This window comes from Haliotis rubra, unplaced genomic scaffold (assembly GCF_003918875.1).
Source record: "Haliotis rubra isolate DU_JTF1 unplaced genomic scaffold, ASM391887v1 Scf519, whole genome shotgun sequence".
Classification (NCBI taxonomy): Eukaryota; Metazoa; Mollusca; class Gastropoda; order Lepetellida; family Haliotidae; genus Haliotis; species Haliotis rubra.
This window is the reverse complement of record NW_025767212.1, coordinates 400022-415240: the sequence shown is the minus strand read 5'-3', so window position 1 is coordinate 415240 and position 15219 is coordinate 400022. Positions and strand designations below refer to the sequence as shown.

The window sequence follows — 15219 nt, the reverse complement described above, 5'->3', positions numbered from 1 at the left end:
AGATGCGGGTTAGAACTGGTATTCAGCATCTTTGTCGTAAGAGGCGATTAACGGGATCTGGTGGTCAGGCTCGCTGACCTGTTTGGCACATGTCCTCGTATCCCAATTGCCTAGGTCGAAGCTCATGATGTTTGTCACTGGATTGTCTGGTCCACACTCGATTATTTACAGACCGCCGCCATATGGCTGGAATTTTCCTGAATGCGGCGTGAAACAAACCAGTCAACCAACATACTCGAACCATATTCTTTTCAGAGAGCAATTTGCAACATTACATTTAAATGTGTTCTCTCTGTGCCCGCAAGATGGAACACATTTCAATGTATCAACAGTTTTAATAGAATCAACAGTTTCAATAGAATAAATCCAATATAACTAAATACCTTTCCCATGGTAGGATGATGTGTGAAGCTCAGCTCTTGAAGTGTTCACAGTCGCTGGCTAAGATTGGGACACCGTCTCTTTATATAGTGTCGGCTCGTTCCCCGACCCACTTATCAGCTGTTAATAAAACTCTATGACGTAAGTATTTACCTCTTAATAATTTTTTGCATAACGTCAATCTTGTCAAAACTGTCATCATTTTTATGCATCTAATTCAGGCTTCGTTTGTATCTCTACATAAGCCATGTTATTCCACCTGTCATTCGCCTGATGAATGGGCAAGACGTCGTGATGCATGGTGAGTATATTTCCAAAAGTCGTTAGCCAATAATACTCCATATTATCTTCCGTGTACGTCATTCAATGCATCCATTGTTTTGAGTAAATGCAGGCACTCAAAAAATCGCTTCTTCTGATTGGCTGAAATATGGTCCTCCTTCTGAAGCGAGGGGAATAAAAGCAAGCGCACGCTCACAGTCAGTCAGCCATATCTGTACACAGCTACAGTAACTATTTAACATAATTTGTCCTTTGTTTATAAATATGGTGAGTATATATTTTGTGTCCTAATGTCTTGTTAAGCAATTTATTTATGCACGAAGAATTGTAACAAATTTATAACAAACAATCGTAGTTGTTGTAGTAAAAGTGGTGTAAAGTTTCTGTCTTGATATACTTAGTAGTTTAATTGGTGTATACATGCTAAATATTATCTGACAAGTGCAGGGTAAATTATTGATGTTGTTCTTGTTGCTGACTTAAATGTAACAGCATAATATAAAGGAAAATTCAGAATTCATATCAAGTCTCAACAAATGTTTCTCTCATATCTTCCAGCAGGTTCTCAAGACATTATGCATTCTCGTGTCTCTGGCCGCCGTCAGCTTGGCGTGGAATCGACCCGCCGTCAACGGGCGTTCTTTGGGTGGTTCCACATCCAGCAGATTCGCTAGCCTCCTGAAATCCAGAAAGTCTTCCTTGTTTGGGGCTCGCGTCCGTGACGGCTCCAGCATCTTCAGTCACCTCTCCTCCAAGACCAAACAGCCAATCTGCTACTTTGACAAGAATGGCGTCCCACAGTACGAGTGGCCGACCAAGGAGAAGCTGTGTTTTGACAAGTCCTACAAGTATCCTGTGTAAGTATTATATTTAATCACATCTTTTTGGTGCATTTTCCTAAAAATGTGTATATATATTCAAAACGTGATACATCTTTATGATATCTGATGTGTTTCTTTTTGTTTAGGCAAAGCTTCTAATGCCTATATCTGAATATGCTTCAGTATTGCTAATTTATGCCTTGAAGTTAGTTAAGGCGGGAAGTATAACCAAGTGGTAAATGTCATCGCCTGGCCGATGTGTTAGGCTCCGGTTTCATTCCCCGTGTATACATAGTTTTTTAGAAACAAACCTGTTATGAAATTGTGAAGTTGGATTAAGCTGTACCTGACTACCATGTAAGTTCTACAGTTGTCCATATGACAAAGTGTGTAAGTATGATGACTGGCTGACACTGATGGTAACGTGCTTGTTCCAGTGACCGTGTGTTCAGCGCCCTGGAGAATGACCCCGACGCAATGGAGTACATGTTGCTGGTGCAGGGCTGCTACCTCCACAACAAGATGAACGCCACTGGGTAGGTACAGATGATCCACTTGAACTACAAGAAAAAATCCGTGGAATCCATTGTCATTTCGAGATTCATATATCTATATTTGATTCTACTTTTTAGTTTTGCAAAGGTATATTCTAATGCAACGTTTTGCATTGGTTGATGTGACAATATTACCAGTGATGGGCAGTCAGGATTTGTGATCACACCTCCAAGTTCCATATTACCTTTTTCAATAATATTTTCTGGAACACGGTCACAAACTCCAGTCACAGAGATATTTATTCAAGAAGTAATATGTTTATACCATGGGCGTTTTAAACAACATAGTTTTTGTTAATTCCAGTCATTACCCCGCCTACCGCTTCAAGGATCTGTGTTCAGAGGACACTGAGCTCCTGGAGAGAATCTGGTGGACCAACACCCAGAGCGGGCGCCGAGAGGTCTGCTACGTCATCATGCCTGAAGCCCAGGGAGTGGAGGTCGCTCAATGCGGGTACGTCACACACTCGTCACCCTGAAGAAACGTTGTTTCATTAGAACGTGGTACAGATAACTGTTTTCCTTCAAATATATATTTCTGTGGAACACGGGTTATATATTGTTTATCATAAAATATTATTAAAACCATTAATTCTCCTTTCTCCAGAGGTCACTGCGTCATGGACACCACGGAGGTGAAACACCACTACTGCGTCCCCGACGGCATGGTTGAACGTGACATCTACGTCTTCTGTCCCGGCGAGATCAAGCAGTGTCGCAGAACCCGCGTCACCATCCCAACCGGATGCAGCTGTAAGAAGTACGAATGTCTCAAGTACCAGTTTGTGTAAACCGTGGTTTACACTCCAATTTAAAGTCGTAACTTTACGCACGCGAAATAGTGACGTAATCGCATGACTTAAGAACACCAAATGCATGTATGCTTACGCAGGTGCGAGATCACTCACTACATGTCTACACATTTGTCAGTGTTATTGTTATATTTGTGTCAGTCTACTGGCAACACAGGTTTGTAATTTCGTATAATATATATATTGTGACCTTCCAAATTACAGTTTTTTTAAAAATGATATAGTTGAACCATACAAAAAGACCTGGGGAGAATACATTTTGACGATGTTTGTCAACTATATCCTTTACAGTTTTCTAACACCATCTGTACATATATCATGCACGCTCATGTAAATAGTTTGTTTATATTGTACATAGCCTGTATATTTAATTATGGTGCCAACACAAAACCGCTCTGAATAGTATTTGTGCATTTTGTGATATTTCATGTGATTTGTACAGAATAAAACAAATTGAATTTAAACTTGCTGTTTACCAATTATTTACGATTAATATGGTCAAATATACTAAGTCTTACAATCTGGCATGACTGACTAAATAATGAACCCCACCTACACTCCATTTCCGGAGTCGAAGGATCAATACCTGGCCCCGTCATACGCTGCCGGGTGCTCGACATTAGGAGAATATGATACTGACTGGTCGTATGCCTGTTGGTTAATAGCTCGACATGGTTTTACAGAGAAATAGCACTATATATACACTACGCAGTTAGTCGGGGTTTACCTCTTTGGCCATGTGGACAAGGCGTCCGACTTTGAATCCGAAGGTCTGAGACTCGAATCCCGGTACGAAGCAATGTTTCTAACCGCTATGCTAGTACAAGCAGTTCATCGCACGAACATGCACCTGCACGCGTGGATATATGCATGTCTCTATATACATCCACTGATCAGCATCGCGATCTTTAACTCCATTTCATCTCTTTGTTTTACAGTATGTAACCGAGTTCCTTCTTGTGCTATATGTCTATATCAGTTGGAGCTGATGGTGCTAGTGAGATCTACGACTGCAAGGTGTCACCTAGTTAGCTATTCTGTTGCTTAACACTGTGTGACGGCGGTCTGCAAATAGTCGTAAATCACCTACAAAAAGCATAAGTTTCTGAAGACCAATTTTTGCCGGATCTCCACAAGTATCCTCCAAATTTGTCACGCCATGGTAAAAACTGAAAAATACCATGTCACTGATAAGAATTAACCTCACATAATACTTGGACAATAATTGCCACAGAATCTCAAGACATATATCGATTGTTCCCTGCTTTTCCAGTAACCTTAATATAAATGAAGCATACAACTGTATGGATGACAACTCTTGTTTATTACATAGTGCGACGTTTCAGTGTTGATTCTTACACCGTTATCAAGCTATGGAGCTGATGTATACATGTATGCTTGGTCCAGTATAAGTCTACGCCGAAACGTCGCTCTATGCAATAAACAAGGTTGTATTCTTCATTATTGACTCATCAAACAATTAACCTTGATATTATTGGTAACATTCTTCATACGTTGTTACTTTTAATCAATTATTTTCGTATATCTTAGTTTGATGGAAGTAAACTTAACCTGGTGTACATGCTTGGGCCATTTGCATTCCAGAAACACCCATCTATTAATGCAAGCTTTGTGATATCAGCCAGTCAAGTAACAAATTCTTATTTTAATTACCATGTCATAATGTCATACATGGCAAGACAGGTTACAATCAGTTTCACTGTACATGCCCATAAGTCTGTGGAGCAAAGTGTCCGAAGATGTCTAGCCCCAAATACCCGAAACAGTCGAAAAATGGCCATCACCACTGATCATATCCCGATACCCCGAACAATGAACTTCAACAACAGTAATAATCTCTTTACGAACAGTCACCATAAGCGGCAATATCCCTTTGAACAATGACCGTCAGTAACGACAATACCATCATTGTTAATGTACGCACCCAAAATCACAACTGTCAGCTAAAGAACATCCTTGAGCAACGGTCTTCCTTCACCTAGAGGAATACAGTCTACTTAATTTACAGCTTGGGTGAAGCAATATTTTGCCCCTAATAATATATCAAATACTACTTTAGTGTTTATTCCCGACACTTATCTAGCAGGTTACGGGTATAACTTTTCATTTTTCTCAACTTTCTGTTCAATAATCCTCCTTATTGTCTGTTGACGTTTCAGTGATAACGATGTAGAAACAACTGATCTGATTAATCAAGCATCATTTAAATGTCAAAACATGTACGAAAACTATCATACTTCTGGCAATATGCTTTTGGGTTATAATATATGCATACATCCATATCAGTCTGTCGCAAACCTGTCAGCTGAATTAATTACACTTTGAATAAAGTCTTCTGATGTTTTACCTAAAGCAAACACACAAGCACTTAATGAAATGACCGCTCTGTTTTTACTGGTAAAGCCGTGCACACTCTATTGCTACTAGTAGAGGTCTGCAGCCAGTGTAAGTCAGTCTTCATCCTGTGATTTATATCAAAATGCCTACGGCATATAGATTACACAATGCCATTTAGAAAGTGGTCAAATGTAACATAAAGTGTAATCCCAAATATAACATATGTTGCCTATGGAATAGTTGGAATCGTACAAATGACTAGCAGAGATGTTTGTGATTAGGGAAATGCCTTTGTTGCTTTTATACACAATACTATTCTAAAAATGTCTATACTATGCTCACTCATGGCATGAAGTCTACAAGAATTCGGTAGTTTGTCTGGAAGTACGGGACGCCAGATGCATTGACAACTAAACATCACCCAGGACAATCCCACTGAAACAACTTATACAAGTGTCCCTATTCCAACAGCTCCATCCTTTGATACATGTCACAACTTATACAAGTGTCCCTATTCCAACAGCTCCATCCTTTGATAAATGTCACAACTTATACAAGTGTCCCTATTCCAACAGCTCCATCCTTTGATAAATGTCACAACTTATACAAGTGTCCCTATTCCAACAGCTCCATCCTTTGATAAATGTCACAACTTATACAAGTGTCCCCTATTCCAACAGCTATACATCCTTTGATACATGTCACAACTTGGTGTCCCTATTCCAACAGCTCCATCCTTTGATAAATGTCACAACTTATACAAGTGTCCCTATTCCAACAGCTCCATCCTTTGATACATGTCACAACTTATACAAGTGTCCCTATTCCAACAGCTCCATCCTTTGATACATGTCACAACTTATACAAGTGTCCCTATTCCAACAGCTCCATCCTTTGATACATGTCACAACTTATACAAGTGTCCCTATTCCAACAGCTCCATCCTTTGATACATGTCACAACTTATACAAGTGTCCCTATTCCAACAGCTCCATCCTTTGATACATGTCACAACTTATACAAGTGTCCCTATTCCAACAGCTCCATCCTTTGATACATGTCACAACTTATACAGGTGTCCCTATTCCAACAGCTCCATCCTTTGATACATGTCACAACTTATACAGGTGCCCCTATTCCAACAGCTCCATCCTTTGATACATGTCACAACTTATACAAGTGTCCCTATTCCAACAGCTCCATCCTTTGATACATGTCACAACTTATACAAGTGTCCCTATTCCAACAGCTCCATCCTTTGATACATGTCACAACTTATACAAGTGTCCCTCCTCTTCCAACAGCTCCATCCTTTGATACAGCTCCATCCTTATACAAGTGATTCCAACATGTCACAACTTATACAAGTGTCCCTATTCCAACAGCTCCATCCTTTGATACATGTCACAACTTATACAAGTGTCCCTATTCCAACAGCTCCATCCTTTGATACATGTCACAACTTATACAAGTGTCCCTATTCCAACAGCTCCATCCTTTGATACATGTCACAACTTATACAAGTGTCCCTATTCCAACACCTCCATCCTTTGATAAATGTCACAACTTATACAAGTGTCCCTATTCCAACAGCTCCATCCTTTGATACATGTCACAACTTATACAAGTGTCCCTATTCCAACACCTCCATCCTTTGATAAATGTCACAACTTATACAGGTGCCCCTATTCCAACAGCTCCATCCTTTGATACATGTCACAACTTTTGAGTACAGTCGAGCATGCTCTTTTTCCAATATTTCATAGATCGTCAGACGTCTTGCTCAGAAGTGGTCAATAAAAGTTAAAACATCCAAGCCCGAATTTGTTCAGGTGAATAATTCACTAGCCTTTGCATATGTTTATGAGGGATGCAGGTTTTCGGCTACTAGTCATCAGCTAAGTAATACAGGTGTATATTGGTATGTCAACGCGACAACCCACTCCTTGGTTTAACTAAAGAAGAAACTGACTTCAGTCCAGTACTCGGGAACTTCCCTCCAATATGAAGGTGATTCTGATATTACAGAAACATATTGTTCGGCCCAGCACCTATATAAATTGTGAATACGATAGATAGAATGTCTAATAAGGGATGGTCTTAGTTTAGACATGGCTTTGTGGACCCTCGCTCAACTGCAAACAATGTGGAGAAGTTTTCCATTGTCCATCGCAATTTTGATTGCCTACGGGTTGTGTTTAAAGAGCTTAATTAAGATAAATGTAAACTTCTTTTTTAACACAAAAGGCGGGAGCTGCAGAAGTCTTGCGAACGTTGGACATAAGGGAGAGTTGAGTACTGGAAATTTCAAATCACTCCTCTTGTCATATAATCTGAAGATGTCATCTGTGTGTGGAATGTTTGCTACTACTCTACTGTATTTCAAGATTAACATATTGACGGAGTTTCATTTCAGTGCTGGTCAGTCCAGGTATACCACAAACAATCTCTATCAACTGTGTTTTATGCTCATGGCGCATAACATGCTCGTACATTTTACAAAATCATAGCTCGTCTGATGTTTCACGCATGGCATTGTAAAGGATATACATGTACAAGTACACAAACTTTGTGACTTACAAACCACTACGAAAACACTTTTCAACCAAAAAAAATTTCTTTTCCGAGTTCGTGCCTTTTTTAAATCTCAAAATCCCCGCTGTGTACTTTCTTTTGTACCTCTCTTTACAATGTGAATCACAACTGCAAATATATATTTCTATTGGCCAACATAAGCACATACAGTCATCAAACAGAAACTAATATTTTCACGATGCTTTTATTTTCACACATTTACATCTGTACATTATATACATGCGCGCACAATCAATGATGAGGTCTGTTTACACTGTACAAAGAAGGATCATATACATGTTCACAAAATTTACTATAGAAAGTATTTACATGGAATTCGCAAAATATTTACAATTGACATACCTGCTAACTTCAGACCAAGACTACATTCATGGTGCAAGTTGGAAAGAATCCTTATTTGAAAAATAGTTACCTGTGTACAAACTAGTATCTGTAATTCCCATTTATTTGAAACAATTTTGGTTCTAAAAAATCTTCATCCCGTGTCAAAAAAGAAATGACTGAAGAAAACGACTGGTCCATGGTTCAGGTTCATGTTGTACCAGTCGCTTATATAAAGTCATCCTTTAAAGAATCCTGTCGTGGGGACAGAAATATCCCCTGCAGCCACAGTAGCTGGGGAGGGTAACGCTCAGCTCCGTGAAGTAGCCCGTGCGTTGGTACTTGGCCCCGTTCTGGAGGAGGTTGTGCTGCATGCGGTAGGTGGGTGGGACAGCACGGGGATCGTAGAAGTTGTCTACGGAGGGGTCAAGAGCGTAGATGGGGTCAGTTTCGGGGAAGATTGCGGGGTCGGGGAAACGGCAGTAACCCAGGAAGTTGCGGTAGGTGATGCCGCGTTGAATGCAGTGGTAGCCGGTCACACCGTCGTAGCCAAGGTTACATTCTCCTCTGTAAAAACAAACAGGTTACATTAAGTATTGTAGATAGGTAATATTTAGATTCCAAAGAAATGATATGTATGTTGATATTACTTTTGATATTAATCATTCCTAATTTCGCAAAAATATGTGTACAATAAATGTGTATGTATGAATATGTACTGCACCATTGCATGCAAAGGATTATGTTCCTCTGAGCTTCCTTATAATATTTGAATTTAGATACTAAATACCTATTAACTACCCCGACAAGTTTTATCTTGATAACCATAACAGTGTACGTACCCGCATGTGGCGTAGTAGATTTTCTGGGCGTGAGGACGAACAACGTGGCAGACTTGACCATCCATGGCGTAGACGGTGTGGACCATGGTGCGGGTGGTGTTGCACACGCTCTTCAGGTTGTAGTGTTTGGGCACAGAGCTGCAAGGTCAAGGACAATAGAATTCAGTAACATTCACCAATATCAGCGATGAATGTTTTGTGAAGATGTTTACGTCATGGTGACATGACTGTGGGCTGATTGAAAGAACTAAGCGAATTTCTAAAATGTATGCTTTTGGTGTCATGATAATTGATATGGACACCAAGAAGAGTAAGTTTAATTTTACGCCGCTTTTAGCAATATTCCAGCAATATCACGGCGGGGGACACCAGAAATGAGCTTCACACGTTGTGCCTATGTCTTCGGCGTGACAAGCAAACGCTAGGCTACCCCACCGCTAAGGATACCAAGAAGAAGCATTTCGGTGATTACAGCGATGAATATTTTTCTGCAAAATGTCCTTTTCAATGACGAGGTTTTTAGAAAGCCATTGAAAGTTAATTTTCAAACATGCAAAACAGTAATTGTATATATGCAATCATTGGGACAATACTCGCTACTCATTATTCCGTATTGGGGGTATTTGTTAAACCGGACGATTTTGACACAAACTAATCCTTGTGATGTGCTACTTACTATTTGTTCAAGAAGTATGTGTCTTGGTCCTGGAAGCAGGTGGAGGTCAGGTTGAGGTAGATACGCCAGTGGTCGTCGGCGTAGTACAGAGCCTCCTCGATCTCCTGTCTGTAGACAAAGTTAATATGTCAGACATTTCGACTTAACCGTACATAACCTGTTATAATGTATTCATTCGAAGTATAAGATATGTCCTACAAAGTGTAAAAGCCATGTATTTTGTCTTAACTGCACGTTAACTGTCGGAGCATATCTCAGGTAATTTGACTTAAAGGCAAATGGTATGTTATATACATGTATAGTGAAAATGTCAGACATTTTTATTTCAAGTACATATATTGTTATGACATATACACGTGGCAGGTAATTCGACTTAAGGTACATGGGATCTTAGAAAGTTTATATTATGTCAGAAATGACAGAACATTTACTTATACACGTGTCCGATAAGTTGATGAAACGGTACATCATGAAGAAATTGACTCGTTACAATCTGATTTGATAAACATTCAATAAAGGAATAGCTTCTCTAACGAAATAAATACGACCTTTCCTGTGCCTTTCCAATCAACCACTGCTCAATGCTAAGGTAGATGTACTTACTCGGGATATTTTCTTCCATCATTGCAGACAAAGCTGAGATCAAAGTTCTGGTCAGAAGAAAGCTGCTGGGAATAGCAGGCGGGTTTTGGGAGAGGGGGAAGGGCCGTCGTCATGGCGACGAGGCAGACTAATGCCACGATACTGTATATAACCTGAAACAGAATGATTGCATGTTATTACAGTACACCCTTAAGTTTGTGTCATAGTAAATGGGACATCATATTGAGTTGTTCAGTAATTTAATGGCAGTAGTTTGAAACCTTTCAAGTCCTGGACAATCTTGGTTTAAAACTTTCTAGAAAAAATGGTTCAGTTGAACGATGCCCTTTAAACATTAAACATTACTACCTTTGGAACAGTAGCTATAAATGCATTCATACCTAAGTGTAGATCGGAGTATCGCCAGAGTATTTCTAAATGGTAAAATGCCACCTTTAACGTAATTGTCTCACGCAATAAGAATATATTCATTTCTGTCAGCAATATCCATCATTACACACCAAAACCGCTCTCAATACGTTAAATCTGAAATGTATTTCAAAGTATTGCGTTTTATAAAAGATAAATTAGATAAAGAATTATACCTTTCCCATGGTAGGATGATGTGTGAAGTTCAGTTCTTGAAGTGTTCACAGTCGCTGGCTGAGATTGGTCCAGTGTCTCATTATATACTATCGGCTCGCTCCCTCCTCTCGTGTCACGTGACAGCTGTCAGTCAAACTGTGTGACGTTGGTACGTCATCCACTGCCGCCACTGCCGCAATAGACATCCCCGACCTACATGTTTCCGGATTGTTTGAAATGATAAATCAAGATGTATCCTTGTACGTCAGAGAGACATAATTAGTCAAGTGCGGCAATCTGCCAATCAATCAGGTTTTTATTGTTTCCTTATTTTGCTTCGGCCTTGCTTAAGAACATAAACGTCATATGTTAGTGTTTTTCTTGATTATTATTTTTCTTAACATTATGTTGACTTCAGTGTCATCACCCGTAGACAGACAATAACGTCTGTATGTTGATAAGACAATGAGCTTCATGTAGTGTTTTGTTGTTAGGTGTTTTTGTTTACATCGTAATATTTTTGGTGGCATTTATTGGAACGAATTAGGAAAAAATACTGGAAGTGAAGTGAAATGAGGTGAAACGTTGTACTTAAGAATATTTCGCTTATATGACGACGTTCATGCGTGTGCATGTGTGGCTGCTTGAACTAGCCTAGACTTAATTTGGGGGGTTTTGTGCTTGCTCTCTGAGATACCATGCCGCAGTTAAGCATGAATACCCCACTCAGACACATTATACTGACTCCTAGCCGCCCAGTCCTTGTTGTACCCATTAATGCCGATCGCAAGGTAGGGACCATATTTTAACGTCATTAATGCCGAGCGCAAGGAAGAGACCATATTTTAACGTCTTTAGGTATGACGCGGCCGTGGATCGAACCCGCGACCTTCTGATCTCCCGACGGACGCTCTAAACACTACCCCACGGAGGCGGTCGAAAAAACATTGGACAACAGATCCGAAATAGTAGGGAATGAAATTAATGGCTAAAGTTAATATTGATGATACTGTTTCCAACAAAGTGTAAAGAATACACCCAGACGCACACGCACACGCACACCCACAAGTAAGATGTTATGTGAAGAGTATCACAATTAAGATTTTAATTCAAGCATGTCCTACAGTGGGTATTTTGGTCATAGTTTATTGCTTGGTGTGTTAAATTGGAAATTTTTAATGAGACACCTTAAATTTTGTAACAAAATATCGTCAACACTAAGAGAATGCCAGCAGGTTACAGAGTGCATAACATCCACACACCTTATATCTGAAATTAGATGTAGGAGTCATTGAATACACCTCGTCATTCATACGGTGTCATTATCGTTCCTCTGATATCCTAATATCCCTGTCAAACGACTTAAATAACTCAAGTCGATAAGATATACGCGTTAATTCTTTCAAATATGAGTTTGGCGAGAAACACATTCCTTACACTTTGTGTAAGTATGTTGTAGGATATTCTGATTTATTCAGTCTATTATCCATATTCGGCTGGGCAATACATTGCAATAATATCTCGTAAGCATGCTTTGTAGAAGAAGTGTTCATCTTGTTAATATATATATTAATAAGAACACCATGCCCAAGATATATATATAAGACTGAGTCGAGATACTAAGCGGCGAAAGATCTTGTATGCACAAAGGAGCTTTTAACAAGCACGAATATCTGGACTTAATCTTTTATAAATTATACTAATTGCTTATGCACCTGACAATAGTATTTGCTTTCATGTGTATACAGTTTTGAGGCTATTTACTGCAAAACACACCAGAACATATGGCACAGGTCAAAATGAAGAACTGTATCAGTCATCACTGTGTCACTGATGAGTAAGAATTTGGTAACGTTCTTCCTATGTCAACCATAAAACGGTTTGAATGTTTCGCTGTGGCCTTGTATTTTGTAATGTCGATCACACAACCTTTGATCATGACCATTAGCAAAAGGATTAGTGCTTGATGGATAGAGCATTCTCGATTGTACCTCAAGAATTAACACATATTAAATTCGGTGGGAGAATACGTATTTAGCTGTCGGGCTGCACTAATCACGTTTATTCGTGATTTCAATGAATTTTAATATCAGAATTATACATTTGTATTTGACATATCCCTTGGAATTTGAGGATGGGTTTCAGCATTTCAAGCAACGTTTCCTCCATAGATAAATTCATTTGTCGTGTTGATAATTAATAGCGCAATTATAATACCTCGTTCTTCAGGATGGCATATAACATGAATCCATCGCGTAACTGACGCCAACATGACGACAGCTGACGTCACATTGTATAGATAACCATGACCCCATCACAGTTCTGTTTGGCCAGCTTATCAGCTGCTGTGCCTGTAAAGTGCAGCATTTGTGCGGCGTGTCAGAGGGCAGGTAGCCTGGCTGTGACGGATTACATGTCGTAACTGACAGTCGTGTCTCTGTCACAGTCCCACACGCGACACCTGTAGTGCTTTGAGGTCGAACATTGACAATGCCCTCCAACAGATACTACTTACCTACTGCATACTTTAGAACTAAATAAAACTATTAATTCCCATTAATAAATACCCCTTGAACATATAATCAAAATTTGTTTTTCGTCAATATTGAATTTACCATTAAATATTTGTTTGGAAGAAGAAAGTATGGACCACGGGCTCATAATTTCATGCTCTTTAACGATTTCAACACATAAATCTTTTTTAATAAACGTGCAAATGTTGCGAAAAGCTGACATGAAGTACAGGGAAGTCCTTGAACATTTGATTCATAAATTAAGCTCCAGCGTGACAGTTTGTGTGTTTAACCGTTATAAGCCTGTTGGTTTACTGTTGTCAGCGTGTCTCAGTTGTGTGGTTCAACTTGTTAATATAGACGCTATAATAAGTTCACAATCGTTTGGGATATATCATGCTAAAGGGGCACTGGTGTGGTTACAGTGTTCGCTCGTCACGCCAAAGGCCCGGGTTCGATTCCCCATGGGTGCAATGTGTGAAGCCCAAATCTGGTTTCCCCCACCGTGATATTGCTGCTACATTGCTAAAGGTGGCGTAAAAACCAACTCACTCACTCATGCTAAACAGGTTCATAGAAATGATCAGAATATATTTGTTAACTGTTTAATCAGTATGTCTTGCGTTGTGGTCACTGATTTTGTACATGGCATGCATGGTGGGGCACGTACTTTGTTCATACATCTTAGGAGGTGGTGGGGGTGGTCATTCCCAGTGTACATGCTTCTCCATATATATCATCATCACACACCTCTCTCTCTCTCTCTCTCTCTCTCTCTCTCTCTCTCTCTCCTCTCTCTCTCTCTCTCTCTCTCTCTCACTCTCTCTCTGCCTTCTCTCTCTCTCTCTCTCTCTCTCTCTCTCTCTCTCTCTCTCTCTCTCTCTCTCTCCCCAGAAACTATGCCCATGCCGAAGCAACATAGACATGTCGTCCCAGCATGATATACGGGACCGGCTTTGAGCATTTTTTTCGTTGAAGGCAAATCGTGCCTCTTTAGCCAAGCTTTGATGTCATCCTTCCTATTGGCGGTTGTTGGGCGCATGTCAACTTGCTTGCTATGATATGGAGCGTTGTCCATAACAATATCAGAGTTGGGTGGAATATTGGGTATCAATTTTTCACTCAACCATTTTGAGAAATTCTCAAACTTCATCTCATGGTGATAATCTGCCGTTTTGAGTTTTGCGTCAAATATTAACAGTGCATTTGGCATAAATCCGTTCTCAGAACCTGCATGCACTACTATCAGCCGAGATCCAGACCCAGATGGTGGTCGAACCCCACCTATATCCATGTCACCCTCCAGTTGCCAACATTGTGGGACAGTGTGGTGTACATGTAACCACGTTTCATCAATACAGATGATTGGGCGGTTTGCAACTCGGTATTTTTTATGTTCGTAAGTATTGCATTCGTTTTGCAACTATATCTTTCCTTTCCATGACTAACTTGCGATTTGACTGAGGTTTGCGCCATCTAAATCCCATTTGCTTCAGAGCTAACCATAAACATTCTCCAGAACCCGCCTAATTGAGATCTGTCTTTTGAGATGAGTTTTGCACAAACTGGCAAATTGCGCACTGGTTGAAATCATCGATTTCGGATTTAATCACAGGACGATTTCGCGACTTGCTTGGGCTAACGAAACTACCCTCCCCATTTATCACGATCGACACCTTCTGCTAGGATGTGAAGAGAGGGCTAAACCGGTATCATTGCTGGCTTTTAACAGTGCCTGTTTCGTAGTTGTACATTCTTTCTCCATGTTCTTAATAACATTGTATGCCACTTCTCGGGTCTGAGAATGTATTATCTGACCGTGCTTACCAAACTTTGACATGCTTAATTCTATCGAAATATATATCTATATATCCGAATTTTACCGACTTGTTACACC

General features: G+C 39.9%; 2 protein-coding genes across 2 annotated transcripts; one reads left to right on the top strand and one right to left on the bottom strand.

Moving 5' to 3' along the window:
- The first annotated feature begins 2 nt into the window (after nucleotides 1-2).
- On the top strand, nucleotides 3-3308 carry LOC124292465. Its single transcript, XM_046729554.1, has 5 exons — nucleotides 3-8; nucleotides 1222-1520; nucleotides 1922-2020; nucleotides 2343-2492; nucleotides 2646-3308. The coding sequence occupies exons 1-5, from the start codon at nucleotides 3-5 to the stop codon at nucleotides 2827-2829; spliced, it is 738 nt and encodes a 245-aa protein (XP_046585510.1). The 3' UTR covers nucleotides 2830-3308.
- Nucleotides 3309-7974: 4666 nt separating this feature from the next.
- LOC124292459 lies at nucleotides 7975-10865 on the bottom strand. The gene is made up of 5 exons (XM_046729548.1): nucleotides 10830-10865; nucleotides 10246-10397; nucleotides 9643-9750; nucleotides 8967-9104; nucleotides 7975-8691 (listed from the first exon to the last, which is right to left on the bottom strand). Exons 1-5 carry the CDS (start codon nucleotides 10836-10838, stop codon nucleotides 8370-8372), a joined length of 729 nt encoding a protein of 242 aa, XP_046585504.1. The 5' UTR covers nucleotides 10839-10865; the 3' UTR covers nucleotides 7975-8369.
- Between the last annotated feature and the right edge of the window lie 4354 nt (nucleotides 10866-15219).